Source organism: Rhinolophus sinicus, linkage group LG17 (assembly GCF_036562045.2).
Source record: "Rhinolophus sinicus isolate RSC01 linkage group LG17, ASM3656204v1, whole genome shotgun sequence".
NCBI classification, from domain to species: domain Eukaryota; kingdom Metazoa; phylum Chordata; class Mammalia; order Chiroptera; family Rhinolophidae; genus Rhinolophus; species Rhinolophus sinicus.
Genome location: NC_133766.1, coordinates 22,871,779 through 22,895,894, shown reverse-complemented (window position 1 = coordinate 22,895,894; position 24,116 = coordinate 22,871,779). Strand labels below are relative to the sequence as shown.

Below are 24,116 nucleotides of genomic sequence, written 5' to 3'. Positions count from 1 at the left end.
AGAGATATTGTGTCATGCTATATTATAGTTAACTACACTCTGGGGTAATATTCAGAGTGAGAAAGAACAATAATCATTTTGTATTCTAATTAAATCATTACTCATCAAAAATGTATTTTGCTTTTGAAAAATGATCTACTTTGACTAAATGATTAATATTTGTCCATAAAGAAATACAAGTTTGTTAGCATTTAGACTAGATGTGTATTTCACAATGTAGATCCAATCCTAGCCCAAAATGTCATAAACTGACACATACAATTATGGGCAATTAAAGAAGGGGTGCTGAGTGCTGAGATTCCCCACCCCTTCTTTCTCTTTTTCTTCCAGGACTTCTTACTGTAGGACTTTGGGGAGTCAGGAGGCAGATACTCCTAGGGGTGGGGATGAAATTCTTTCCTAACTGAAATGTGTTACATTTTCCAATCACTCCACTCATACAATTTTTTTTTTCAAAAAGGCATGTATATATATCTCCAGACATTTTTACAAATGACTTGACAAATTGGCAGTTGTGACCTGCTTACAGGCAGAAAAACTCTTGATTTAGAGCCCTTTAGTATTGAGTTGATTGACTAAATTCCTTTATTGACTAAAATGATTAAGTTAATAAAAGATCTTGTAATAATTTCAGACTCTTACTTTATTGGTTTTACCTCAATCTCAATTTAATTAAGCTCTCATTTAAAACATTGTGTTCTTTTAACCTAAATAATGATTTTAAATTAATTAAAAGCCTTTTAAAATAATCTGCACCACATTAACAAAAGAAAAGTGAAAACTTGTGATCATCTCCACTCCCACTTTAAAAAATCTAGCAAATCATGAATAGAGTTGGAAATTCCTAAACTTGGTAAAAGTCGTCTTCCAACACCTACACCAAAAATCATACTCAAAGGTAAAATGTTAAAAGCATTTTCTCTAAAATCAGAACCAAAGAAAGCGTTCCTACTATTATCAGTCTTATTTAATATTATAATAAAGAGGTCTTAGCTAGCATAGCTAAACAAAAAAATTTAAAGGTACATAAATTACACTAAAAAGAATCTGCAGAAAAATTATTATAATTGCAAAGAGTTCATTATTATAAGACAAGTTATTGACAAAAGTCAATTGCATTTCTACATACCAGCAAAAACCATTTAAAACATAATTTAAAAAACATAATATTCCTGACAAAATTTGGCAACAAAAATCAAAAGCCTACCTAGTAATAAAGCTAACAAAAGATGACCATGGCCTTTAGTGAGAAAATTATAAAATCTCGCTGAAGGACATTGAAGAAAGTTTCAATAAATGTAAAGATCTAACATGTTCATGAACAGGGAGACTCAACAGAGTAAAGATTCAGCTCTTTCCAAATTAATTTATAAAGTCAACAAAATTTCAATCTAAATTACAATCTGAATTTTTCATAGAACTTGATAAGATTATTTTAAAATTTAGATGGAAGAACAAAGGGACAAGTGAAAAAAAAAGACGCTGTTCTGAAACAACGAGGTGGGGGTGGGGGGGTTGCTATGATAATGAAAACATTCTGCTATGAGCACAAGCTACATAAATTGACCAGAGTAGAGACCTCATTGTATTAATCATGCTTTTTACTTTCTGTATTTTATGGTGCTTTGACATCTTGGGGCCTTGCTGATCCTGGAGAGACTTCCTCTTCCAGAGCCAGCTAATTCCTAAACAGTGTCAGATGGGCACTAAGTGTCTTATTAGGGAGACCACTTTAGGGACAGTGTGATGCCTGACCCTTGCGCTGTACACCTGAGGCTGAAGCTGAATAACAATGAAGGTCAACTATAATTATATATATATATGGTCACAGGATGCGGAGTACAGCATAGGGAATAGAGTCAGTAGAATTGTAACAGCATATACGATGTCAGAGGGGTAGTAGATTGGGGGAGGGGTTATCACTTTGTGAGAGGTGTAAATGTCTAACTATTACATTGTTTTATACACCTGAAACTAATAAAAAAAGAAAGGAAGGAAAGAAGGAAGGAAGGAAAGAAGAAAGAAAAAGACTTTCCTGTGATGAAGCCTTTCATATGCAAGCCAACCAGTTCAAAACCTATACTCCCTACCTTCTCCTTTATCCAGCTCTCACACACCAAGCCAGTATTTCCTCTGCCCTACATTAGCCTAGGGCCAGATACTGGACAACTATGTAGGATCCACCCCTATAGCTCAGAACCTGCCGAAATTAGTCAAACTAGCCAATCCTAAAATGCTAACTTTGTCTCACCCATTCCTTCCTGCAAAAACCACAATAAAGGGGCTGGCCCGGTGGCTCAGGCAGTTAGAGCTCCGTGCTCCTAACTGCAAAGGCTGCCGGTTCGATTCCCACATGGGCCAGTGGGCTCTCAACCACAAGGTTGCCAGTTCAACTCCTCGAGTCCTGCAAGGGATGGTGGGCTGTGCCCCCTGCAACTAAAATTGAACACGGCACCTTGAGCTGAGCTGCCTCCCGGATGGCTCAGTTGGTTGGAGCACGTCCTCTCAACCACAAGGTTGCCGGGAGTTCGAGCTGCGCCCTCCACAACTAAGACTGAAAGGACAACAACTTGAAGCTGAACAGAACCCTCCACAACTAAGATTGAAAGGACAACAACTTGACTTGGAAAAAAGTCCTGAAGTACACACTGTTCCCCAATAAAGGCCTGTTCCCCTTCCCCAATAAAATCTTCAAAAAACAAACAAACACCACAATAAAGCCCTGTGCCCATGCCTTCCCCTCACTCCTGCCTCCTGACTGACCCTGGCACTTCTCCATATGGCTCTGCATGGCACAATGCGCCCAATCTTTTTGGGAAGTATAGGTAATAAACTCCTTTCAAAGGCAGTTGTCTCTGTGTCTCTCACCTTACCAATCCCGATTAAAACAAATCCTGGGTATATTTTAAAACTCCCATGTATGTATGGAAACTTGACATATGACAAGAGCTAATGATGTAGATCGGAGAGAGGACAGACTGCTAAAAGATGGTATTGGGAACAAGATGAGGTAGGTGTACTCCAAATTTCTTCTGCTGAATATAACCAAAACCCTGGACACTGTATATAAAGCGAACAGACTCTGAAAAGGTAGAGAAAAGCAGATGGGCTAGGGAACGCAGGCCATTGTAATGACATGTGGTGAATACCCTGGGTTTTCTATTTACATCACATATCTTGGACTACATGGTAGAGAAGCTGGCAACCTGGAAATACCAATGGGTGTAAATAAAAAAAAAAACACCTCCAGAAAGCCAAAGGACAAGAAAAGGGGAAGGAGCAGCCTAACAAGACAGAAAACTTTGGGGGTGGCTGAATGACTCAGTTGGTTAGAGCGCAAGCTCTTAACAACAAGGTTGCCGGTTCAATTCCCGCATGGGATGGTGGGCTGCACCCCCTGCAATAAAGATTGAAAATAGCAACTGGACTTGGAGCTGAGCTGTGCCCTCCACAACTAGATTGAAGGACAACAACTTGGAGTTGATGGGCCCTGGAGAAACACACTGTTCCCCAATATTATCCAATAAAAAAATTTAAAAAAACAAAAAAATCCAGAAAACTTTCGACAGGAACTACCCTATTCCAGCCAAACAGTCCACTTCCACCCTCACCAGCCAAGGCACATGGGAAGCATGGACTTCACCCCCGTGTGTTGGACCCTCACCTTCTCCACTGGGCTGGTGTCTGGGAACAGTGGAGGCCACGTGGAAGCCCCCCATCGCCTGCAGCCCCAGCAGCCCAGCAATAACGAGGAACCAACAAACACACAACAGGCTGTCAATAGAGGACCAGTGGGGGACCTGGACTTCTACTCCACCCACCCAACAGCAAAGAGCTGGTGCCTTTCTTCCCCTACCAGCATAAAGCCTGAGGAGGGTGCTAAAATAGAGTATTTTAATAAGATCCAGAGTCTTCCATAAGTTGAGTGAGAAAAGACCGTAACAGATGTCAACACCAAGATAATACAATATTGGAATTATCCAACCAGGATTTTAGAGTAGCTATCATAAAATGTTTCAAGGAACAACATGAACACATTTGAAACAAGTGCAAAATATTAACTCTTTGCAGATAAGTAGAATACTAGTTCTGACAATTAAGTTCGCAGACTTGCCACCGTGCACTTACATGGGCAGTGCTGTACAAACAGCTCAGTAAGGTTTCATAACCTTCGTATATCAGTGTCTCACAGCTGTGTTCATGTTGACATGTGGTGGTGTCTTGCTGAGTAGTGTTTATTATTGTTGTAGTGTGTTTTTGCATACTGTTGTGAGAATGTCTGAGCTTGAATTAGAGCAATGGACAAACATTCAATTTCTTGTTAAACTTGGCAAGAGTGGAAGAGAAATCAGGGACATGTTAGTCCAAGTTTATGGAGATAATGCTATGAAGAAAACGACAGTGTACAAACGGGTTAAACATTTTTTGGAGGGGTGAGAATGCGTCACTGATGAATAGAGGTCAGGGAGGCCAGTAACAAGCAGAACTGATGAAAACATTGCAAAAATTCATCAAATTGTGTGTCAAGATCATCGGCTGATCATGAGAAGCAAAGCAGACCAAGTAAACATCAATAGAGAAACAGGAAAATCTTAACTGAAAATCTTGGCATGTGAAAGGTGTGTGCCAAAATGGTCCCGAAGGAGCTCACTGATGAACAAAACCAAAGGAGAGTCGAAGTTTGCCAGGACCTTTTGGAGAGGCAAGACAATGTTTTGGGCCATGTTATCACTGGTGATGAATCATGGGTGTACCAATATGACCCTGAAACAAAGCATCAAAGTGCACAATGGAAGTCAGCTCATTCTCCATGACAAAAAAGTTCTGTCGGTCCAAATCAAGAGTCAAAATGATGTTGCTAACATTTTTTTTGATATCAGAAGGATTATTCATTATGAATTTGTACCAACTGGACAAACAGTTAATTAAGTTTACTATTTGGAAGTGCTGAAAAGGCAGTGTGAAAAAGTTAGATGAAAACGACCTGTACTTTTCACCAACAATTCATGGTTCTTGCATCATGACAATGTACCAGCTCACACGGCACTGCCTGTGAGGGGATTTTTAGCCAGTAAACAAATAACTGTATTGGAACACTCTCCCTACTCACCTGACCTGGCCCCCAATGACTTCTTTCTTTACCCGAAGTTAAAGAAAATATTGAAAGGAAGATATTTTGATGACATTCAGGACATCAAGGATAATACGATGACAGCTCTGATGGCAATTCCAAGAAAAGAGTTCCAAAATTGCTTTGAAGGGAGGACCAGATGTTGGCGTCAGTGTATAGCTTTCCAAGGGGAGTTCTTCAAAGGAGACTGTGGTGATATTCAGCAATGAGGTATGTAGCACCTTATCTAGGTTGAGTTCGTGAATGTAATTGTCAGATCTCATATATAAAGAACCAAGTGTAAATTTTAGAATAAAAAAAAATTAAATAACTGAAGTAAAAATAAACTCACAAGATGGGTTTGACAACAGAATGGAGAAAACAGAGGAAAGCATCAATAAACTTGAAGATAGTACTGTATAAAGCACTCAAACTGAACAGCAGAGAGAAAAATAGGCCAAAAAACTCCCAAAACAAAAACCCAGAGTCTCAGGACCTTATGGGATTATAATAGAAGATCTAATATTTGTGTCATCATAATCCTTGAAGAAGAGGAGAATGAATGAGGTGGAGATGAAAAAGATATTTGAAGAAATAATGGCTGAAAATGTCTCAAATTTGCAAGACATAAATCTACAGATTCAAAAAGCTGAGTGAATTCCAAACAGGATAAACCCAAAGAAATCCACGTTAAAGAAACATCTTAAGCAAGCTTTTATAAACTGTTGTGCATCAAAGGACATTATGACGGAAGAGAAAAGGCAACCCTTGGAATGAGAAAAAAAAATTGCTAATCAATATTAGATGACAGTCTAGCATTCAAAATATATAAAGAACTCTTACAACTTAACAACACAAAAACAAACAACCCAATTAAAAAATGACAAATTACTTGAGTGGTTATATCTCCAAAGAATATGTTCAAATAAACATATGAAAAGATTCTCAACATCATTAATCATTAGGAAAATGCAAATCAAAAGCATAATGAGCCACCACTTCATATACACTAGGATGACTACTTTAAAAAGTTGGGGTGCAATAACAAGTCCTTACATGGAGAATTGAAACCTTCACACATTAGTGGTGGGAAGTAAAATGGAGCAGTCATTGTGGAAAACAGTTTTGCCATTACTAAAAAAAATAGTTAAACATAGAATTACCATATGACCCAAAAATTCTACTCCTAGGTATATGAGATGTGAACAAAAACTATGGTGAATGCTGCTGCCGAATGCCATCCAAAAGACAGGCAGAGATCTTCAATACAGGAATTGGCGCATTGAACCTTAGTAACAGTGTGTGACAAGTTTCAACTTGTTCAGTGCTGTCAGTCGGGTATGAGCTATGGTTGAGAGGTGTGTTTTAAAGTGTGCGATGAACAAGGCATTAACATGAAATTTTATTTCAAACTGCAAAAAAGTGCTAAAGAAACACACAGAATGTTAAAATTAGTTTATGGTGATGCTGCAGTAGCCATGAAGATGGTTTACAAGTGGTTCCAGTGATTTTGTAATGGTTGTGAATCAATTGAAGACAAGGAGAGATTGGGATGTCCTTCCACATAAAAAACCCAAGAGAATGGGTTTTTGAAAGAGTAAGCAAAATGATTCAATCAAACACATGTGATGATTATTAGGGAAATTTTTGAGGATCTGAACCTCTCTTATGGTTCCATTCAAAGCATTTTAACAACAGATTTGAATATGAGGCGAGTGAGTGTGAAATTTGTTTCATGCATTTTGACTGTCGAACAAAAGCAACAGTATTTGTCAATTTCGATGGAGTTTCGCGATCGTGCTCATCATGGGAGATGAAACTTGGGTCTATGGTTATGATCCTGAGACCAAGTTTCAGAGTTCTCAGTGGAAATCATCCAGTTCTCCTTGTGCGAAAAAAGCATGTCAATCAAGATCTACGAGTAACATCAGGTGATGCTAAATTTTTTTTTGACCTTGATGGAATTGTGCTGGCTGAGGAACACTAAGATGAACTCTGAATATTATAAGGGCTTATTAGAGTGTTGAAGAAATGATGTGCATAGAAAATGGCCTGAGAAACGGGCAAATGGTTTTATCCTCCATCATGCCAACACTCCATGTCACACATCGCTTCTGGTACGGCAATTTCTGTCAAATGAAAACAACAGGGTATGTCCTCATTCACTTGATTTACCAGATCTGGCACCATGCGACTTTTGGCTCTTTTCCAAAGTCAAAATGACCATGAAAGGTAAATGTTTTTAATCGATTCAGGACATGGAGGCAGCCGTGACACAGCAACTAAAGACAGTCACGAAAGAAGACTTCTAGGGCCGGCCCCATGGCTCAGGGGGTTAGAGCTCCGTGCTCCTAACTCCAAAGGCTGCCGGTTCGATTCCCACATGGGCCAGTGGGCTCTCAACCCCAAGGTTGCCAGTCCAATTCTTCGAGTCCCGCAAGGGATGGTGGACTCCGCCCCCTGCCACTAAGATTGAACATGGCACCTTGAACTGAGCTGCTGCTGAGCTCCCAGATGGCTCAGTTGGTTGGAGCGCGTCCTCTCAACCACAAGATTGCTGGTTTGACTCCCGCAAGGGATGGTGGGCTGTGCCCCCTGCAACTAGAAACGGCAACTGGACCTGGAGCTGAGCTGCGCCCTCCACAACTAAGATTGAAAGGACAACAACTTGACTTAGAAAAAGTCCTGGAAGTACACACTGTTCCCCAATAAAAAGTCCTGTTCCCCTCCCCCAATAAAAAAAAGAAGACTTCCAGAACTGCTTCAGAGAGTGGCAAGAATGATGGGATAAGTGTGTTCAAAGCAAGGAGGAGTATTTTGGGGGGGGATTAATGGCCATGTGTCTTTTACTGTAATAATTTTTTTTTATTGGGGAACAGTGTGTTTTTCCAGGATGTCAAGTTGTTGTTTTTCAATCTAGTTGTGGGGGGCGCAGCTCAGCTCCAAGTCAAGTCATTTTTTCAATCTAGTTGTGGAGGGCACAGCTCACTGGCCCATGTGGGACTCGAAAAGGAGACTCTTGTGTTATGAGCACCTCACTCCAACCACTGAGCCAACTGGCTGCCCACCAGTGGCCCAGCTCCAAGCTCAAGCCGTTGCTTCTCATTGGTCCATGTGGGACTCAAACCGGCGACCTTGATATTATGAGCACCGTGCTCTAACCACTGAGCAAACCAGTCGCCCATAAATTTTAAAAATTTAAACATTCACTGTATTGTTTGATCACACCTCAGATATCCAAAAGAATTGAAAACAGGTACTCAAATATGTATACATGAAAGTTCAAAGTAGCATTAGTTCCGATAGCCAAGAGGTATAAATAATCCAAATATCTGTAGTAAATAAATGAATAAACACATTGTAGTATATCCATACAATAGAATATTATTCAGTTATATAAAAGATGATGTTCTGATACAGATACATGCTACAACATGGATGAACCTTGAAAACCTAATGTTAAGTGAAAAAAGTCAGTCACAAAACATCACACATCGAATGATTCTATTTATATGAAATATACAGAAGGTAAAATCCATTGAAACAGAAAGAAGATTAGTAGATGCCAGGAGGGGGTTGTGGAATAACTGTTTAATGGGTACTGAGTTTTATTTTGGGGTGATAAAATGTTTTGAAATTAGATAAAGGTGGCATTATAAATGCCATATATGCCATTAAGTCATGCAATTTAAAATGGTATAGTACATTTTATGTTCTGTGACTTTAATACAGTAAAACATTTCTGATTCTCATCATTGTTGTGGGAATATCCCTATGTCTTTAGTCTAAAGAAATATATACTGAAGTTTTCATGAGAAAGTAAAAGATATCTACATGATGTCTACAATTTAGTTCAAGAAAAAATAATAAATAGATAAAATTATAAAACAAATGTGGTAAAATGTTAACAATTGGTAAATCTGGGTGAAGGCCATACAGGAATTCTTTGCTGGAAATTTTCTGTAAGTTTGAAAATATTTTTTGATTACATTTTAAAAAAGAAACCAAGAGAGGCCGGCCCAGTGGCTCAGGCTCCTAATGCCGAAGGCTGCCAGTTCGATTCCCACATGGGCCAGTGTCAGATAGCTCAGTTGGTTGGAGCACGGGGCTCTCAGCCACAAGGTTGCTGGTTCGACTTCCGCAAGGGATGATGGTCTGTGCCCCCTGCAACTAACAACGGCAACTGGACTTGGAGCTGGACTGCGCTGTCCACAACTAAGATTGAAAGGACAACAACTTGACTTGGAAAAAGTCCTGGAAGTACACACTGTTCCCCAATAAAAGGTCTTGTTCACCTTCCCCCAAAATAAAAAAAATTAAAAACTCAAATGTTTAAAAAAAAAACAAAAGGCACCAAGAAAACTATGAAAATACAAGCCCACTGGTAGAAGATGTTAGCAATGAGGGAGACTCTGCATGTGGGGGTGGGGGTGGGGGCGGGAGCGGGGGGTATTTGGGAATCTCTGTACCTTCCTCTCAATTTTGCTTTGAATCTAAAACTGCTGCAAAAAAAATACAAGCCCAAACTATTAATATGAGAAGATACGTGCTACACTTATGGCTGACAAAGGATTAGTACCCAAAATACATAAAGAGCTCCTATAAATTAACAGGAAAAAGATAAACAACCTAATAGAAAAATGGGCAAAACACATGAACAGGCATTTCACAGATGAGAAAACATAAATGAACAACAAACGTGAGAAGATGTTCAGCCTTATTAGTAATAAGAGAAATACAAACTACAATTATAATGAAATACAATCTTACACCCTTTACATTGACAAAAATTGAATCTGGTAATATTAAATTTTGAAGATTTAGAACAATGGAGCTCTCAATATATTAATGTATTGCTGGTAGGAATGTAAAATGGTGCAGCCACTCTGTAGAGCAATTTAACATGACCTCTTAAGCTGAAGAGGTATATATATCCTTTAAGTCAGCAGTTCCACTCCTAGGTATATTCAATCAGAAAAAAATTCTTGCACTGTACACAATGGGTCATGTGCCACAATGTTTGTAGCAACATTGCTTATATTGGGAAAACTTGAAAACAATCCAAATGTTTCATAAATACAGAATGGATAAATGTATTTTCCAATAATTATATAGCAATGAAAATGAATGAATGAGAGCTACAAATATTGGATGAAGCTCAGAACATGATGGTGGATGCTAGAGGGAAGTTACAGAATAATACTTACACTATGATACCATTTAAATAAAATCCAAAATCATGAGAAATTGAACTAAAGTTTGTGGAAACTGTAAAGAAATGGAAAACTATGGTAAGTAGAAAATTCAGGATCGTGGTTATCTTGGGGAAATGAAGGAAGGGGAATATGATCAAGGAGGAATACACTGGGGTCTTCAAGTGAATTAGCAATAATTTAATTTTTAATCTCTAGGCTGAGAATCTAACTACTCATTACATTATTCTTTATACCTTTATAGATGCATATGTTATAATGAAATGTCAAAAAAAGTTTTCAGGTTTGAATTTTCTTCTGTCTACTTGGGTAAATTCCAGGTTAATTGTGTTATGTGTTATATGTGTAATTCACATAAGTCCGCCCATTTAAACTGTGCTGATCTCTGTACCATGGCTTTAATGTGCAGATGGAAGGGTCACCAAGATATGCGTCGTATGGACTCCCATGGCAGAGCAATCACCAGAAAGAAATCCTTTACTTCCACAGGTGAAGAGATGTCCTGGAGCCCTTCTGGTATACCATGAAAAGAGACACTGGAGGGAGCTATTTCACTACTCAGGTGCCTGATTGTTTTTCCTCTTCCTTTGGCAGCTGGATAGAATGGAAATTAGACGACTGGAATTCCATTTCCAAATTTTCTTCTAACTCTGTGTGGTCTTAGGCAAGTCATATCCCCTCTCTGGTTTCTGCATGTGTAAGATGAACATATAGCCTCTCCAAGAAGCCTTTCAGATAGGAAATGTTATGCTCAATAATTATAATAAATCATGCCTGGCCTCATGCATTGTGATGAATAGTGCCTGGTACTCAGGAAGCCCTAACAAGTCCCAAGAGATCAAAACAACTCAGGAGTGCTCATGGGGTTGGTACAACAGGAAATTCCTCTCCTTAAAATGGATACATATAGATCTATACCCATAATGCAAATTATAAAATAATAAAGTCAGTTTTGTTATATCCTTAGATGAAGGGAAAGAAAAGCTGAGTTTTCTAAACAAATTCATATTTTTCCTATGGAAGGAGACTGATCATAATTAAGTTTTATGAAAATAAATAAGTTTACCTTTATTATCATCTTAGAATCATTGTAATAAAAGTTTGGTTTCACTATCTCTTCCTGCTGCTCTTGTATTTAAAAAACTGGGTTCTATTACACAGAAAGAATCAGCATGTAATCAATAAGATAAAGCCACATTGATCATTAAGCATATTTAAGCGTATCTACCAGAAGGTCAGTATTTTTACAGGAAAAATGTTAAATTACATTCCCTGTAAAGATGGCATTTAGCTCCCATTAGCACAAGTCAAAGGTAAGAACTAAGGGCTTATTAAGTAATTATTGAATATGTAATTTACTCTTCACTTTGCCCCAACTGGAATATACAACTACTATTGGGAATAAGGATGTTTTTCAATTAATTAATTATAGAGATGTTTAACATCAGGTATCCTAAAACCTTTACATGCAACTCAGACCACACACTTAATGATAGTCCTTTAATATATATTCCTTTGGTTCATTGGGCCTTCTGATTGCAGCATTTGGGTTAGGCTCCACACATGCTGACTATAGGCCTACAAGGTATCTTATCAGCAACAACAGCAACTGAGACACAAGGAGTAAAAATCCTATTTAAGTTTTGGCACAAAGACATTGAAACAGACCTCAGAATTAGAAGGAAAAACAACAACAACATGAAGCTTTCTTTCCCTTCTTTTTCCCTCCCTGGGATATCAGTGTGTCCTGCACAGAAAATGGGGCAGAGGGAACATGAATGCAGAGTGTCAGCATGTGTGGAAGCCAAAGAAATGCGGGACCATATAGATTGGGGTTCCTGATAGTTGAAGGCAGACAGCATGGAAGCATTAGCATGTCCTGTGTCCAGGGAAGAGAGACAATGATGGGAGGGCCACATGGAGGCATTGGCCTGTTCAGTGGTCAAGGAGGAGGTGAGGATGGTTATGCAGAGAAGGAGGTGGCTATTATGACTGGGAGACTGGTTACTCTGAGGAAATTAGAAAGCGAAGCAAAATGTAAACATATTGAGGAAAATGGAAGCCAGGTTTCTCAATGTCACAGAAATGACTTACAAACATAGAAAGTGGAAAGGTTAGGAAGAACACTAAAATATTGGACTGTATTTGGAGATCGAGATGAACTCATGATTTTTAAATGTATGTGTAGACAGATATAAACATAGTTGTAAATGCATATGTGCATGTGTACTTATATGCACACGTTTATTTTCCAGCTCTAGCCACTGGGAGGTCCAGAAACAATGATTCCCCAATAGAAATGAGCTCACTGAAGGCCTAGATCTTGGCTTCTAAACACAATCCTGGTAAAAGGAACAAAGGCTCCTGGGGCAAGAAAAGTACAAGATAGGTCTGAAATATGTTTTTGTGCCAGAAACTAAGGAAATGCTCAAGGAATAACGAGGACATGTCAAAAAGACAGTCTCCATCTTGAAGGGGCTCCCACTGGAACAATCTGAGCATTAAAATAAATAATGATATCAATGAATACAGCCCATCGAATTAGAAAGAATCAATGAGTCCATACTAATATGAATGAATGAATGAATAAAACAAAGAATAAACAAGTAAGTAAGTGGGGGAGGAGGGAAGTTCTTCCTTATAGTAGAATACAGACTAATAAATGCAGAGGGAGTAACAGAAACGGAAAGTCTTAATAGGCCATCATTACAAGGGAAGTTACCAGGCAGCCATCTATGGGAGCTACGGCTAATGAACGAGCTTTGAATAGGAAGACTATGCTGGTGTCATTTCAGTACTCCCCACAAAGCACTGCTCAATTACAAATGGGAAAATGACGGTTTTATGGAGAAACTTTACAGACACCGACTTTTCCAGGTGAATAAGGTTAACATCACCAGCAGTGGTACAGGATGACATTGTTCCCCAGTGTGATGCACTGAGAAGAGCACAGCTACATTTCTGAGGAAGTCCTGCCCAGAAGGCATGGCCTGTATGAATACATAAAGGTATGTCTAAGTGACAAAAGAGATGATACAGGATAGGGAGTCAGAAAAAGAAAGGTTATTGATATCATTACAGGGCAAAGGCTCCTTTCAGTTCACTGATAACTCCCCTCCCTCCATGTGCCTGGCATTGAATTAAATGCAGAGGGCTCAAGACATAGGTTTGCCATCAACATTTTACAACACAGAGCAAAAGCTCTTGGGCAGAGGTGGGGGAATGGGGACTGATGGAAAAGGCAGATTCCAAGGCCCAGGCCCAAAGAACACAGTTTGAGAAACTCCTAGGAGAATGTGTTCTCCAGGCTGGGAGAACAGAATGAACAGAGATTCTGGCAGGAAAGAGCATTTTGTGTTTGAGGGAGAATAAGGAATCACCCAGATGGGGCCAGGGACGCTCAGGAGCACACCTGCAGGGCAGTCGCCCTCTGAGTGTTGGATGCAGCAGCCCTCCGCAGACTGGTGTGCGTGTACAAACATCCCAAACCCAGGTGACCACATGTCCTGATTTGCCGGGACGGTCCAGCTTTACTCCTGTTGTTCCAGCATTCCTTCTGGTTAGTGTTCCCTTTAATTCTCGAAAGCATCCTGTTTGGAGTGATAAATTATATGGCTGCCCTATCAAACCGCACTTTATGCAGCCTGACATTGAAGATTGTCCTGCCTCCCAGCCATCCCCAAATCTCATTTCCCCTCTCGAGTAGAAGAGGTTTTAGATCCCAAGTTACACACATTGGCTTCACGCCCTACTCCATCAGTGGAAGCTTAAGCTGTGTCTAGAGTCTATCTGATGAGAAAATCCCCAATTAAAAAAATATTGACCGGGGACCGGCCCAGTGGCTCAGGTGGTTGGAGCTCCGTGCTCCTAACTCCGAAGGCTGCTAGTTCGATTCCCACATGGGCTAGTGGGCTCTCAACCACAAGGTTGCCAGTTTCCATTTCCCACAAGGGATGGTGGGCAGCGCCCCCTGCAACTAATGATTGAACATGGCACCTTGAGCTGAGCTGCCACTGAGCTCCGGGATGGCTCAGTTGGTTGGAGCGCGTCCTCTCAACCACAAGGTTGCTGGTTCGACTCCTGCAAGGGATGGTGGGCTGCGCCCCCTGCAACTAGCAAGGGCAACTGGACCTGGAGCTGAGCTGCACCCTCCACAACTAAGACTGAAAGGACAACAACTTGAAGCTGAATGGCACTTTCCACAACTAGGATTGAAAGGACAACAACTTGGAAAAAATCCTGGAAAAATACACACTGTTCCCCAATAAAGTCCTGTTCCCCTTCCCCAATAAAATCTTTAAAAAAAAAAAAAAATATATATATATATATTGACCTAGCTTTCTAAGTGGTCTTAATCAAATCACCAAATCAAATGGCCTGCGTGTGTAATTTGATAAAACACACATATACAGTTGTTAAAAATTGTCCAGAAATTGACATAATCCAAATCTCAAAGTGGTTTGTATTCCATTAGAAACCTACTAAAATGAGAGGAAAGTCTGTGTTCATTGGTGTTTCAAATACTTAAAGGACGGTTAGGTACAGACCACTGCTCTTAAGTAATTAAAGTCTATGGTGTTAGACAAGTGTCTCAATAAACACACTTTCTACTATCTTTTACATGGAAATTTAAATGCTTATTTACATTTACTTTCAGATTTAAAGTTGAACAGCTGTCTTGAGGCCCTTTTGAGAATCAAAATGGCTTATACAAATCCCTCAGATCAAAACATTTTATGCCATCACAAACTTTCTATTTAATTCTATTGCCAATTCAAAATATTGATGTGGTTTTATTTCAGGTTTATGTAAAGCAAAGCCTGAAGGACATTGGACCCACCTGATGCGTTTTATATAGTCAGGTTGCTTTTTTTCCTGTGAATGTCTGCAGGAACCATACAAAAGGGTTTTCTGTGGAAACGAGGTTTACTGAATAGAAAGGACTCCTTTGATGAGCCATTTGAAAGATTTTAAAAATCCTTTTAGAAAATTTGGTATCAGAGTTACTTCATCAAATTCGAGTTATGTTTTGATGGGAAGCTAAAGTTACAGCTTACTGCAGGAATGTCTGCCTGAGGTTTTCTTTTCATTTATTTAAACTCAGCAAGTAGCTTAAATACTAGACCACATTTGCAAAGTAACCTATGTGTCACTAGAGCTGTTTGGTAGATTTGAGGACGTGATCTTTGGGCTCCTTCAAGTGCTAGACACTGTGACAGCTACTGAAGGGGATAAAATGCAATTTTAAAGGGATGCACAGAAGGGCCTTTGTGGCGTTCCTTAAATGAGCACAGGATTTTAACAGGAAGAAGAATGGGGTGGGGGTGGAAAGAATGGAAAGAAATGCAGGTATACAGAATAGTTGAGGCAAAGGTGCATGGGAAGAGGTGTGAGAGGGGCAGAAACAGGATAGGTATTGGTTGGGTTTGATGGTGAGGGAGATAACTTTACAGGAGATATTGGAGTTTCTTCATGGTAGGTAGTAAGCTTGCATCTTGTTTTGAAAGTTTCTGGGCAAAAAATGATATGATTCAATCTCTGTAGATCTGGACTGCAGTTGGTAAAGGCTGAGGCAGGGACCAGTTAGGAAGGTATTGCAATTGTTCAAATTAAAAATAATAATAAAAATAAGTAACATGAGTACAAGCTGGGATAGCAGCAGTGGGAAGAGAAAGGAAGGATCGATTTTTTTAAATCATAATTCAAATCCATAGGACATGGCAACTGTTTATATGTGAGGAGCTGTGGGGAGTAAGTGTTCCAAGGTAACTGTGATTTTGAGTCTGCACAGTGGGAAGGTAGAACCATCAAGACAGAAAGAGGCCTTGAACACAAGTGGTCCTGGATATCCTGAGTGTAAGGTGCTGAGAATAACCATGGGAGAAGTATGAACACCTCTGTATAACCTATGAAATGCTCATGGTCATAAATAACCATTTGTTCAGTGAATGCAAGAAAGAGGGAAGGAGCTTCCTAAGCCGTCAAGGCTATGCAGGCCTGTGGCTCCAGAGAGAGGTCCTGCGTGAGGGTTAGATGTGCAGTCATGATACAGAAGTGGTAAGTGAGTGAGATGGCCAAGGGACGCACGGTGCAGAGCAGGAAGAGAAGGGGGCTGAAGACGTAGATCTCAGGCACAAGATACGTTTAGGGGCCCAGAAGACAGAGTCAGAATGAAAACAGTCAGAGGGAAAATCAAGAACCGAGAGAGAGCACAGAGTTGCCAAAATCCCAGGAGGCAGGCGCCTCTAAATAAAGAGGGACCGAGGTCAAAAGACTCGGTCACTAGCATTGGTATCTCGGAGTCCATCATGTAAATGAATGACGTGCTGTGTTCTGTGCTAAGGGCTTTGCCAGCCTTGCTCTTCACACCCACCGTCTGAGGTAGGAACTGCTATTAAAGTGCACAAGGGGTTCAGATCTGTTAAGTGACTTCTCCAGAGTCACACAACTGGCAAGTGGAAGGGCACGGACTCTAAACCATCTGGCCTCACCCCAAAACCTCTTACTCACACACTTGGCCAAGTGCTCCAATATGGCGGTGAGGGTAGAAGCCAGGCCTCAGTGTCTGGGGACGAGGAAGGTGCAGGAGGCCCTGTGCTCCCTGTGGGTCTAGAACAGTGCTCAATGCTATATGTGAATGTAGACTACAGTTGGTGAAAGGCCAGAGGGGATGACAGCTGCAGGGGACAGCAGGCTGGCTGCTCTTTCAGGGGGTGCCTGAGGACCCTTTTACTCTGGGTCCTGTGCTAGAACACGATAATAGTTTCACAAAACTATTACATAAAACAAGAACCTGAATTAAAATGAGCTTCTTTAAACTAGGATTTTCCCACTATAGCAGAATGTATTGACTTGCTATTTCCTTTCTTAGTACCATGAAAAGTGCTATTTCCTATACTTAATATATGTGTAAAAGGATTCATGCATTAGAATTGTACATACTTTTTTGGGTCCCTTGTTTTTTTCTGATGAGAGTATGATATTTCCTTTCAAAATGATAGTGGCATTAAGCTCTGGATCATGGGAAACAAAAGGAAAATAGGCCATGAGAACATACTAGCTAGCCAAGGAAATAAGAACCGAGCATCAGGGTGAATTCTACCAATTGTAGGGCAGATTTTTGTGAGAAAGGTGTAGGGTATGTGGTGGAAAGAGCACTATTATGAGAGTTCAGATGCACTTTGCCCTTCTGAGAGAAATGAACGTTTCTGCAGTGGCCTTTGTGGAACACTCTTAGGCCTTCTCCTGGGAACACCGAGAGGGCTCCTAACAGGGAGGCTGGCCTGTTTCTATGCCTCTGAGAACAATACATTGCAGAGCTGAGCCTCTGCTCATCTGGGGGGCTATTTGCAGTCTACTCATTGCCCCTTCGAGCCAGATGTAAGCCTCGTGCATCTCTGAATGTCAAGATAGGGCAGGAGAATTTTCTCCTTCTGTATCCAAAGAAGCACCCAGGGGAAAGAAGGCCAGACCTGTGCTAAAAGGGCTTTAAAACCAGGGGAACAGCCAGGGCAGAAAAGGTTGCTGTTGGTCAGCCCTGGCCTTCAGTCTGGGAAGAAGCATTTTGATAAACTTGGGGCAGTTGTGTATTCTTGCACGTCAGCAGAGCTTTTAACAGGAGAGATTTTAAATGAGCTCCCCAAGGCAAAAATATTTGGGAAGTTTGAAAACAGGGTAGATCACTAAAGCTATGTCCAACCAGTGCCAAAACAATCAGTAAAAATGAGAAAAATTGCATCTACCCATTGTTTAGATGACCTAATGCCCAGCCTCAGGTCTGGAACTGCCCCTCGGCCCCTCCCTACCACAACCCCATCCTAGGAGTAGGTTTTCCTGTAAAAGGCTCAACGCTGAATCTCCATAGGACCCCATCAGTTCCATGTCAACCCCTCTATTCTAATGGCACCAGAGTCTATGAAGCTCCTCCAATGAGCAAATTCAAATGTCTGAGTCAGACCTCACCTGGAGAAGCAGCTTTCCTACTTGTACCCACCACAGGCCATTGACATCACAGAATTGCATTACAAGGGTAGGGCTGAACCAGAGCTTCCCCCTCTGACTCGATGGCCCATGGTTGACTAGCCTCAGATGGACACAATGTAAAGCAATGGCAAAGCTTACAAACCAAAAGACCAATTTTCTCCTAGCCCAGCGTAAATGCACCTTAGCGGGGTGCCGCGTGGAGGGCTGCATGCTCGGAACCAGGGCCTCTTGGCCTGAGACCGTGACAGCTTGACTTTGCAGCTTTGACCTGCAGTCCTCGGCAGTCATGAGCAGTGACATTTTCTTTCTGTAATCTTCAAGCCTGGCACTGCATTTCATTAGAAGTCTGATCTAGTCCCTTCAGCTCCTTCCCAGGGCAGGAAACAGAGGCAGCCCCAGGTCTGGAACAGGATTGAACACATCCGACATCCAGAAAGGGGTAGCCACTTGCCCTGATGTACCCCCACACTAACTGTCCTGCTCAGGGGCCCATCCCCCAAACCCTGCTGCCCACTTTACACGAGGCCAGCCAAGCCACACTCTTGGGAAAGCTCTCAGCACTTGTGCCACCTTCAATATCAGGCGTTACAGGGGACTTTTCAGAGGACCCAAGGCACTTATATTGTTTATTAAACTATTAATTTGAACTATATGAAATTGTCATTATTTTTTGTAGGTCAAACATGGTCAAAAATGTAATGTGTTTATCCTCACAGTAGAAATTGTGATGAAAGTGCAGGGCATGTGGTGGAAAGAGCACAATTATGAGAGTTCAAATCTGGGTTCAAATCTCAGTTCTATGTCACTTTCATCCAACAAACATACGCTGAACTCCTGCTGTGGGCCTGGTCTTGCTCTAAGAGCTGGACATGTAGTGGTGATGAAGACAGATGGGCCTTGCTCTTCATGCACATTCTAATAGATGCTTGTCTTCTGGGGCCACTTACCAGCTATATGATGCTGGGCCTGTCAGTTGGCCTGTCTGAACTCCCGCTAATGTTATGCGGCTTAAATGAGCTAATGTAAGTTAGGCAGGACACGCACTGGTGGCCTTCAATCAATGGTACTTCTTGTTATTTTACTGTGGCTCATAGAGAAGTCCTAATAAATGTTCATTGAATTAAGGAACCTTGGAATGTACTGTGGGAATCTTTAAGCCTACCCCCTAAGAGCCCAAACCCCTGCAGAATGGTATTCCTAGGCAGAGGCCACTGTAAGGGAAGCCTTCAGATCCCAGAGACCACCACTCCCCACCCATCTGGGACCTACAAGAGTCCAGCTGTGGTCAGCTCCCATTAAGTCAGGGGGGCAGTAGGCCAAGGGAGGTACAATCTGGTTCATCTTCTGAATGGATGTGAAATCATGTAATCCAAAGAAAATAATTGTCACATTTATTGATTGAAGCAAAACAAAGGCTGAGACCTCAAAGGAGATCTGGAAATTACCTGTAGGAACTTCTGGTTTTAGAAATCAAACACAGATTTGTCTTTGGTTGGCAAAAGGACATGCAAATTGACCAATCCTTGCCCCCACTTTCCACCCAATTGACTCACTGCATGGATATAAACATGGAGTTGAACATTCCTTTTGCAGCCCAGAGGCCTATTTTCCAGGCTCTGTGTGCAAACAGGCCATATGGCTATTTCACAGGTCACCCTGCATGCCATTTAAAGCTGCATAAGTCATGCTGGCCAAGGTATTAATAAGTACAAAGTTGCTATCAAGCAGTACAGCTTCTGATGGTACCTTTACTGTCTTCATAGTCCTGAGCTCTGTTCAGCGTTTTGGGTCCATTCATCACAGGTGATGTACAGGGAGGTGAGACCAACAATTGCTTTAATTTTTTTTCATACACTTTTCTGGTGGAAGCTGGGGGGAAATGTGCAGAACAGATTAAATTGTTCTGTTTGCATATGGGACGCTAATGGATTCAAGGTATTTCACAACTCTGACGCTTATTCTTGCACCTTACTTTATTTAATTGTGGTTTTTACAATGAGATGGACCCCACAGCTACCCAACTCCTTCCCTTCCTTAGGTGAGGTCTCTGTGAGTTAGCCAGAGAGTCAGGCATTGGACACATCTGAGAACAAGGCTGACAAAGTCGTAATCCTATCTATGGGGAATGTGGACAATAAATACATAAATAGTTAACATAGGACATATGCTAAAAATAAAGAAAGAAACAATCTAGGGTGATATAATCAAGAGTAACGTGTTTTTCACTGTGGGGGAAAAAAGGATTTTTTCTGTCTGGCACCATACTTACTAATCTGTAAGTAGGGTCTACGTGTATTTATCTCCTCTTCCCTCATTATGGTTTTGTAGTTTTTTTATTGTCCTATTTCTATTTTAATGATTCTTGTTGCATGTGTTTCTTCCACTGTAAATAATTTTAAATCTTTGGACATAGTTTATAAGTAATAAGTGATTAGTCTTTAATATTTGTTGCATACATACATAGTATTGGCCCAGGTGAAAATCCAAGCTTATGAAGTTCATTCTGTAATTCAGAGTTACTCAGACACTTCACGTCCACCATGGTGATAGAAGTTTGGTCTCTTTTCTGGCAGTGAAATCTTTGAAATAGTAAAACATTAAATTCATAAAGACAACCTTACAAATAAGAACTAAAACTTTACCAGTCCACAGAAATGTTTACAACCCTATCTCCCCAGTCTTGGAGGTACACAAGCAATAAAGAAAAAAAAAAATCACCATTTTCTGCTGTTTTCTGCCATAAATTTCTTTCCAGCTTTCGTTGCCTTGATGCAAAGCTTGGATGGGTGTCACTTTCCCCCACTGTCCTTGGGGTTCAATTATTTCTAAGTTTTTTACTCAACGAATGTGAGAAAAACCTTCTGCACAAAATGAACAAATATTTCTATTATTGCTTAGGAACTCTGAGTAAGACTCAAGCTCTGAGAAGAAAGAAGTTAATTAAATATGAAAGAGCTGAGAGAGATTTTTTAGTGAGTTAAATGAAAGTTATTTATCCCTGTCCTCCTTTTGATGAGAGTACAGAGAGTATGGAGCATTCAGTTACTGCAAACAGTAGTAGTTTTCACACTTGTAATTCAACTCTGAATCTAATGAGATGGTAGTTTTTAATTAACCGCCAGCAGTCTTTGTAATTGCTGAATTGGCATTTGAAAAAAGTCAGCTGTTCATTCTCTGGCACACAAATTGATTTATATAGATTTACGCAAGTCTTAATATGGCTTTCCAAACCTGCACAGCCTCAAGTTCAATCAGTTTAATCAGTTGATCCCTCTATTCCCCCAAACTGACCCCTCTACCTACTTAACAAAATCCTGAAAAAGACAGACCCATTTGTCAAACCTTTTAACAGAGATTTTTAATTTAGGGGCTTATTTATTGTACTTCATTTCCATCATGTTTCCAGGCTTTTTAATATCACAGTGAAAACGACTACAAGACAATTACTCAGCATTGGAGGATCTGAACCAATTTTAAGTAATGATTGCTTTTACTGGTGATCAGTCAATGTCTAATTAGGAAGAACATTGTACACAAGCTGGAAAAAGCTGTGAATTGTCATGTATAACAGGGTTGTTTGAGAACACCTAGTTTAGCAGTTCTCTACTTTTAAAGCTGTGCTTCCACCAGAGTCACATTTCGATGCACAGTAGGTGCTTAGTACATGTACGTTTCCTTCTTTTCTACATGTTTGGGAAGCTGAGTTAACATTTTCAGGTCACTAGTGAACAACCTAATGTTTGGAAGGAAAAGGACAATGCATTTCCAATTTTATTTTTACGGAAGCTAGCTTAGATGGATCCTGTGATATTTCTTCCCGAGAACAGCTGTCTGTTGTTTCACCACCTTCCCAAAAATAACCTCCAAAAGTGCCCTCATCAATTTCAAGTGACACTAGACAATTGCCTGGAGGGAACACACATATGGAAGAAAAATATTCAAATTGAATCCAACTGTATGATTAATCCACTTACCCCTTTACATGGTTGTCTGAAGTCTTGCCGTTGGGTTGGTTACTAAAGCTGGGTGAGTTTCACCCAAGGGTTCCCGCTAGCAACCAATCCCTTTTGCCTGTTAAATGTTATGCTGATCATAATACTGACAGTGTGACATCAGTAACCTCATAGCAACGGACTGATGTGAAAGTCAGATGATTAATTTAACCTAAGTTCAAACAGAAGAAGGCATTAGTCGACTTCATAGGCTGACTGCCGTGGTAAAATGTCAAGGGATGCAGAGAACTTATCATGCACAGGAAGCGAGGAGAAAGCACTGCTACCAAACCAAATGGTGCCAAGAAACTAGGGAGATAAAGGAGAAATCAAACAAACTCAAGCGTCTAGGCCATCATCAAAAGACCCACAGGAGTAGATGGGTAGTTTGGACATAGCTCTACGGAAAATGAGAAAGTGGAAGAAAACTCTATTAACTTATTAAGTAATTGCTCATTTAAAAATAAGACTCAGGATAGGGGCGCCCAGATGGCTCAGTTGGTTAGAGTGTGAGCTCTTAACAACAAGGCTGCTGGTTTGATTCCCACGTGGGCCAGTGAACTGTGCCCTCTACAACCAGATTGAAAACAACGGCTTGAGCTTGGAGCTGAGCCGCCGCTGGCCAGCCAGTTTGTTCAGTGGTTGGAGCACGGTGCTCATAACACTAAGGTCACAGGTTCGATTCCCACATGGATCAGTGGGCTTGAGCTCAGAGCTGGGCCGCTGCTGGGTAGCCGGTTGCCTCAGGGGTTAGAGCGAGGTGCTCACAACACCAAGGTCACTGGTTTGAGTCCCACATGGGCCAGTGAGCTGCGCCCTCCACAACTAGATTGAAAAACAACGACTTGACATCCTGGAAAAAAGCACACTGTTCCTCAATAAAAAATTAAAAAATTAAAAAATAAGAATCAGGATAGAGTACAGGTAAATAATAATACATTGCAGAATTTTGATGGTTTCAGCCTTTTCAAAGCACTTTCATATCATCACATTTCATCCTCTGCACACTCCTGTAAGACCTCCGGGACAGATAGTGTCATCGGTGTTGCAGGAGGCCAGCTTTTGTTGTTGTCGCTTTATTTTGTTTAAGGAAAGATCCCTTAGACTATTCGCTTCAGTCTTTCAGAAGAGACTGATGAGACAATTAGGCAAGACAAATTATGCTGAAACAATTATGCAAGACAAAATGTAACTTTAGGAAAACGCAATGCTTTAATTAAAAACCAAGGATAAGAGGGAGTCACCTGAAAGGGGTTAAGGGGCCAGTGGAGCCAGCTTGGCTGGAGTCACATCCCAGCTCTCTCTTGCCATCTGGGTGGCGTCTGGTGGGGAAAGTTACTAACCTTGCTTGGACTCTTTTTCTTCGTCTGTAATGGTGGTAACAATGGTACCTACCTCACAGGTCTGTTATGAGCATTCAATGAGTTAGAATACACAGTAAGCATTATGTGAGTGTTTTCCATTATCTAATTATTCATGAGCCCTATCCTCAGAGAGTTTCCACATCTTTTCCTCAGGAAGCTCCATCCTATTTACACTTGCCCATGGGACCCTATCACTGCAATACTTTCCAAGTGCTGGGAAGGACAGAGCACCTTGGGTGCCTGGTCAGGGAGGCTCATTGAGTGATCCCTAGCTGTGGTTCCAAGGCCTAAGGCTCCAGAGTTTGTGAATAGAGCATCAGTTTCCAAACAAACATATAATACACATATTTGCCAACATCTAAACATTGGGTGCACCAGACAAAGACTTTGAAAATTGATGCGTTTGTTTCAATCAAAGCAAATAAATGATAGGCTTGGGTTATTAGGATGCACA

The 24,116-nt window shown here is 40.8% G+C and overlaps 1 protein-coding gene across 1 annotated transcript in view; it reads right to left on the bottom strand.

Moving 5' to 3' along the window:
* LEMD1 (LEM domain containing 1) overlaps positions 1-20,890 on the bottom strand; it is a 33,722-nt gene extending 12,832 nt beyond the window's left edge. Inside the window, exons 1-3 of the mRNA XM_074322282.1 lie at positions 20,767-20,890; positions 20,053-20,175; positions 17,266-17,336 (exon numbers count right to left, since the gene is read on the bottom strand). Of these exons, the coding sequence (XP_074178383.1) occupies positions 17,266-17,336; positions 20,053-20,175; positions 20,767-20,848 (276 nt within the window). The 5' untranslated portion in view covers positions 20,849-20,890. The remainder of the gene's footprint in view (positions 1-17,265; positions 17,337-20,052; positions 20,176-20,766) is intronic.
* Between the last annotated feature and the right edge of the window lie 3,226 nt (positions 20,891-24,116).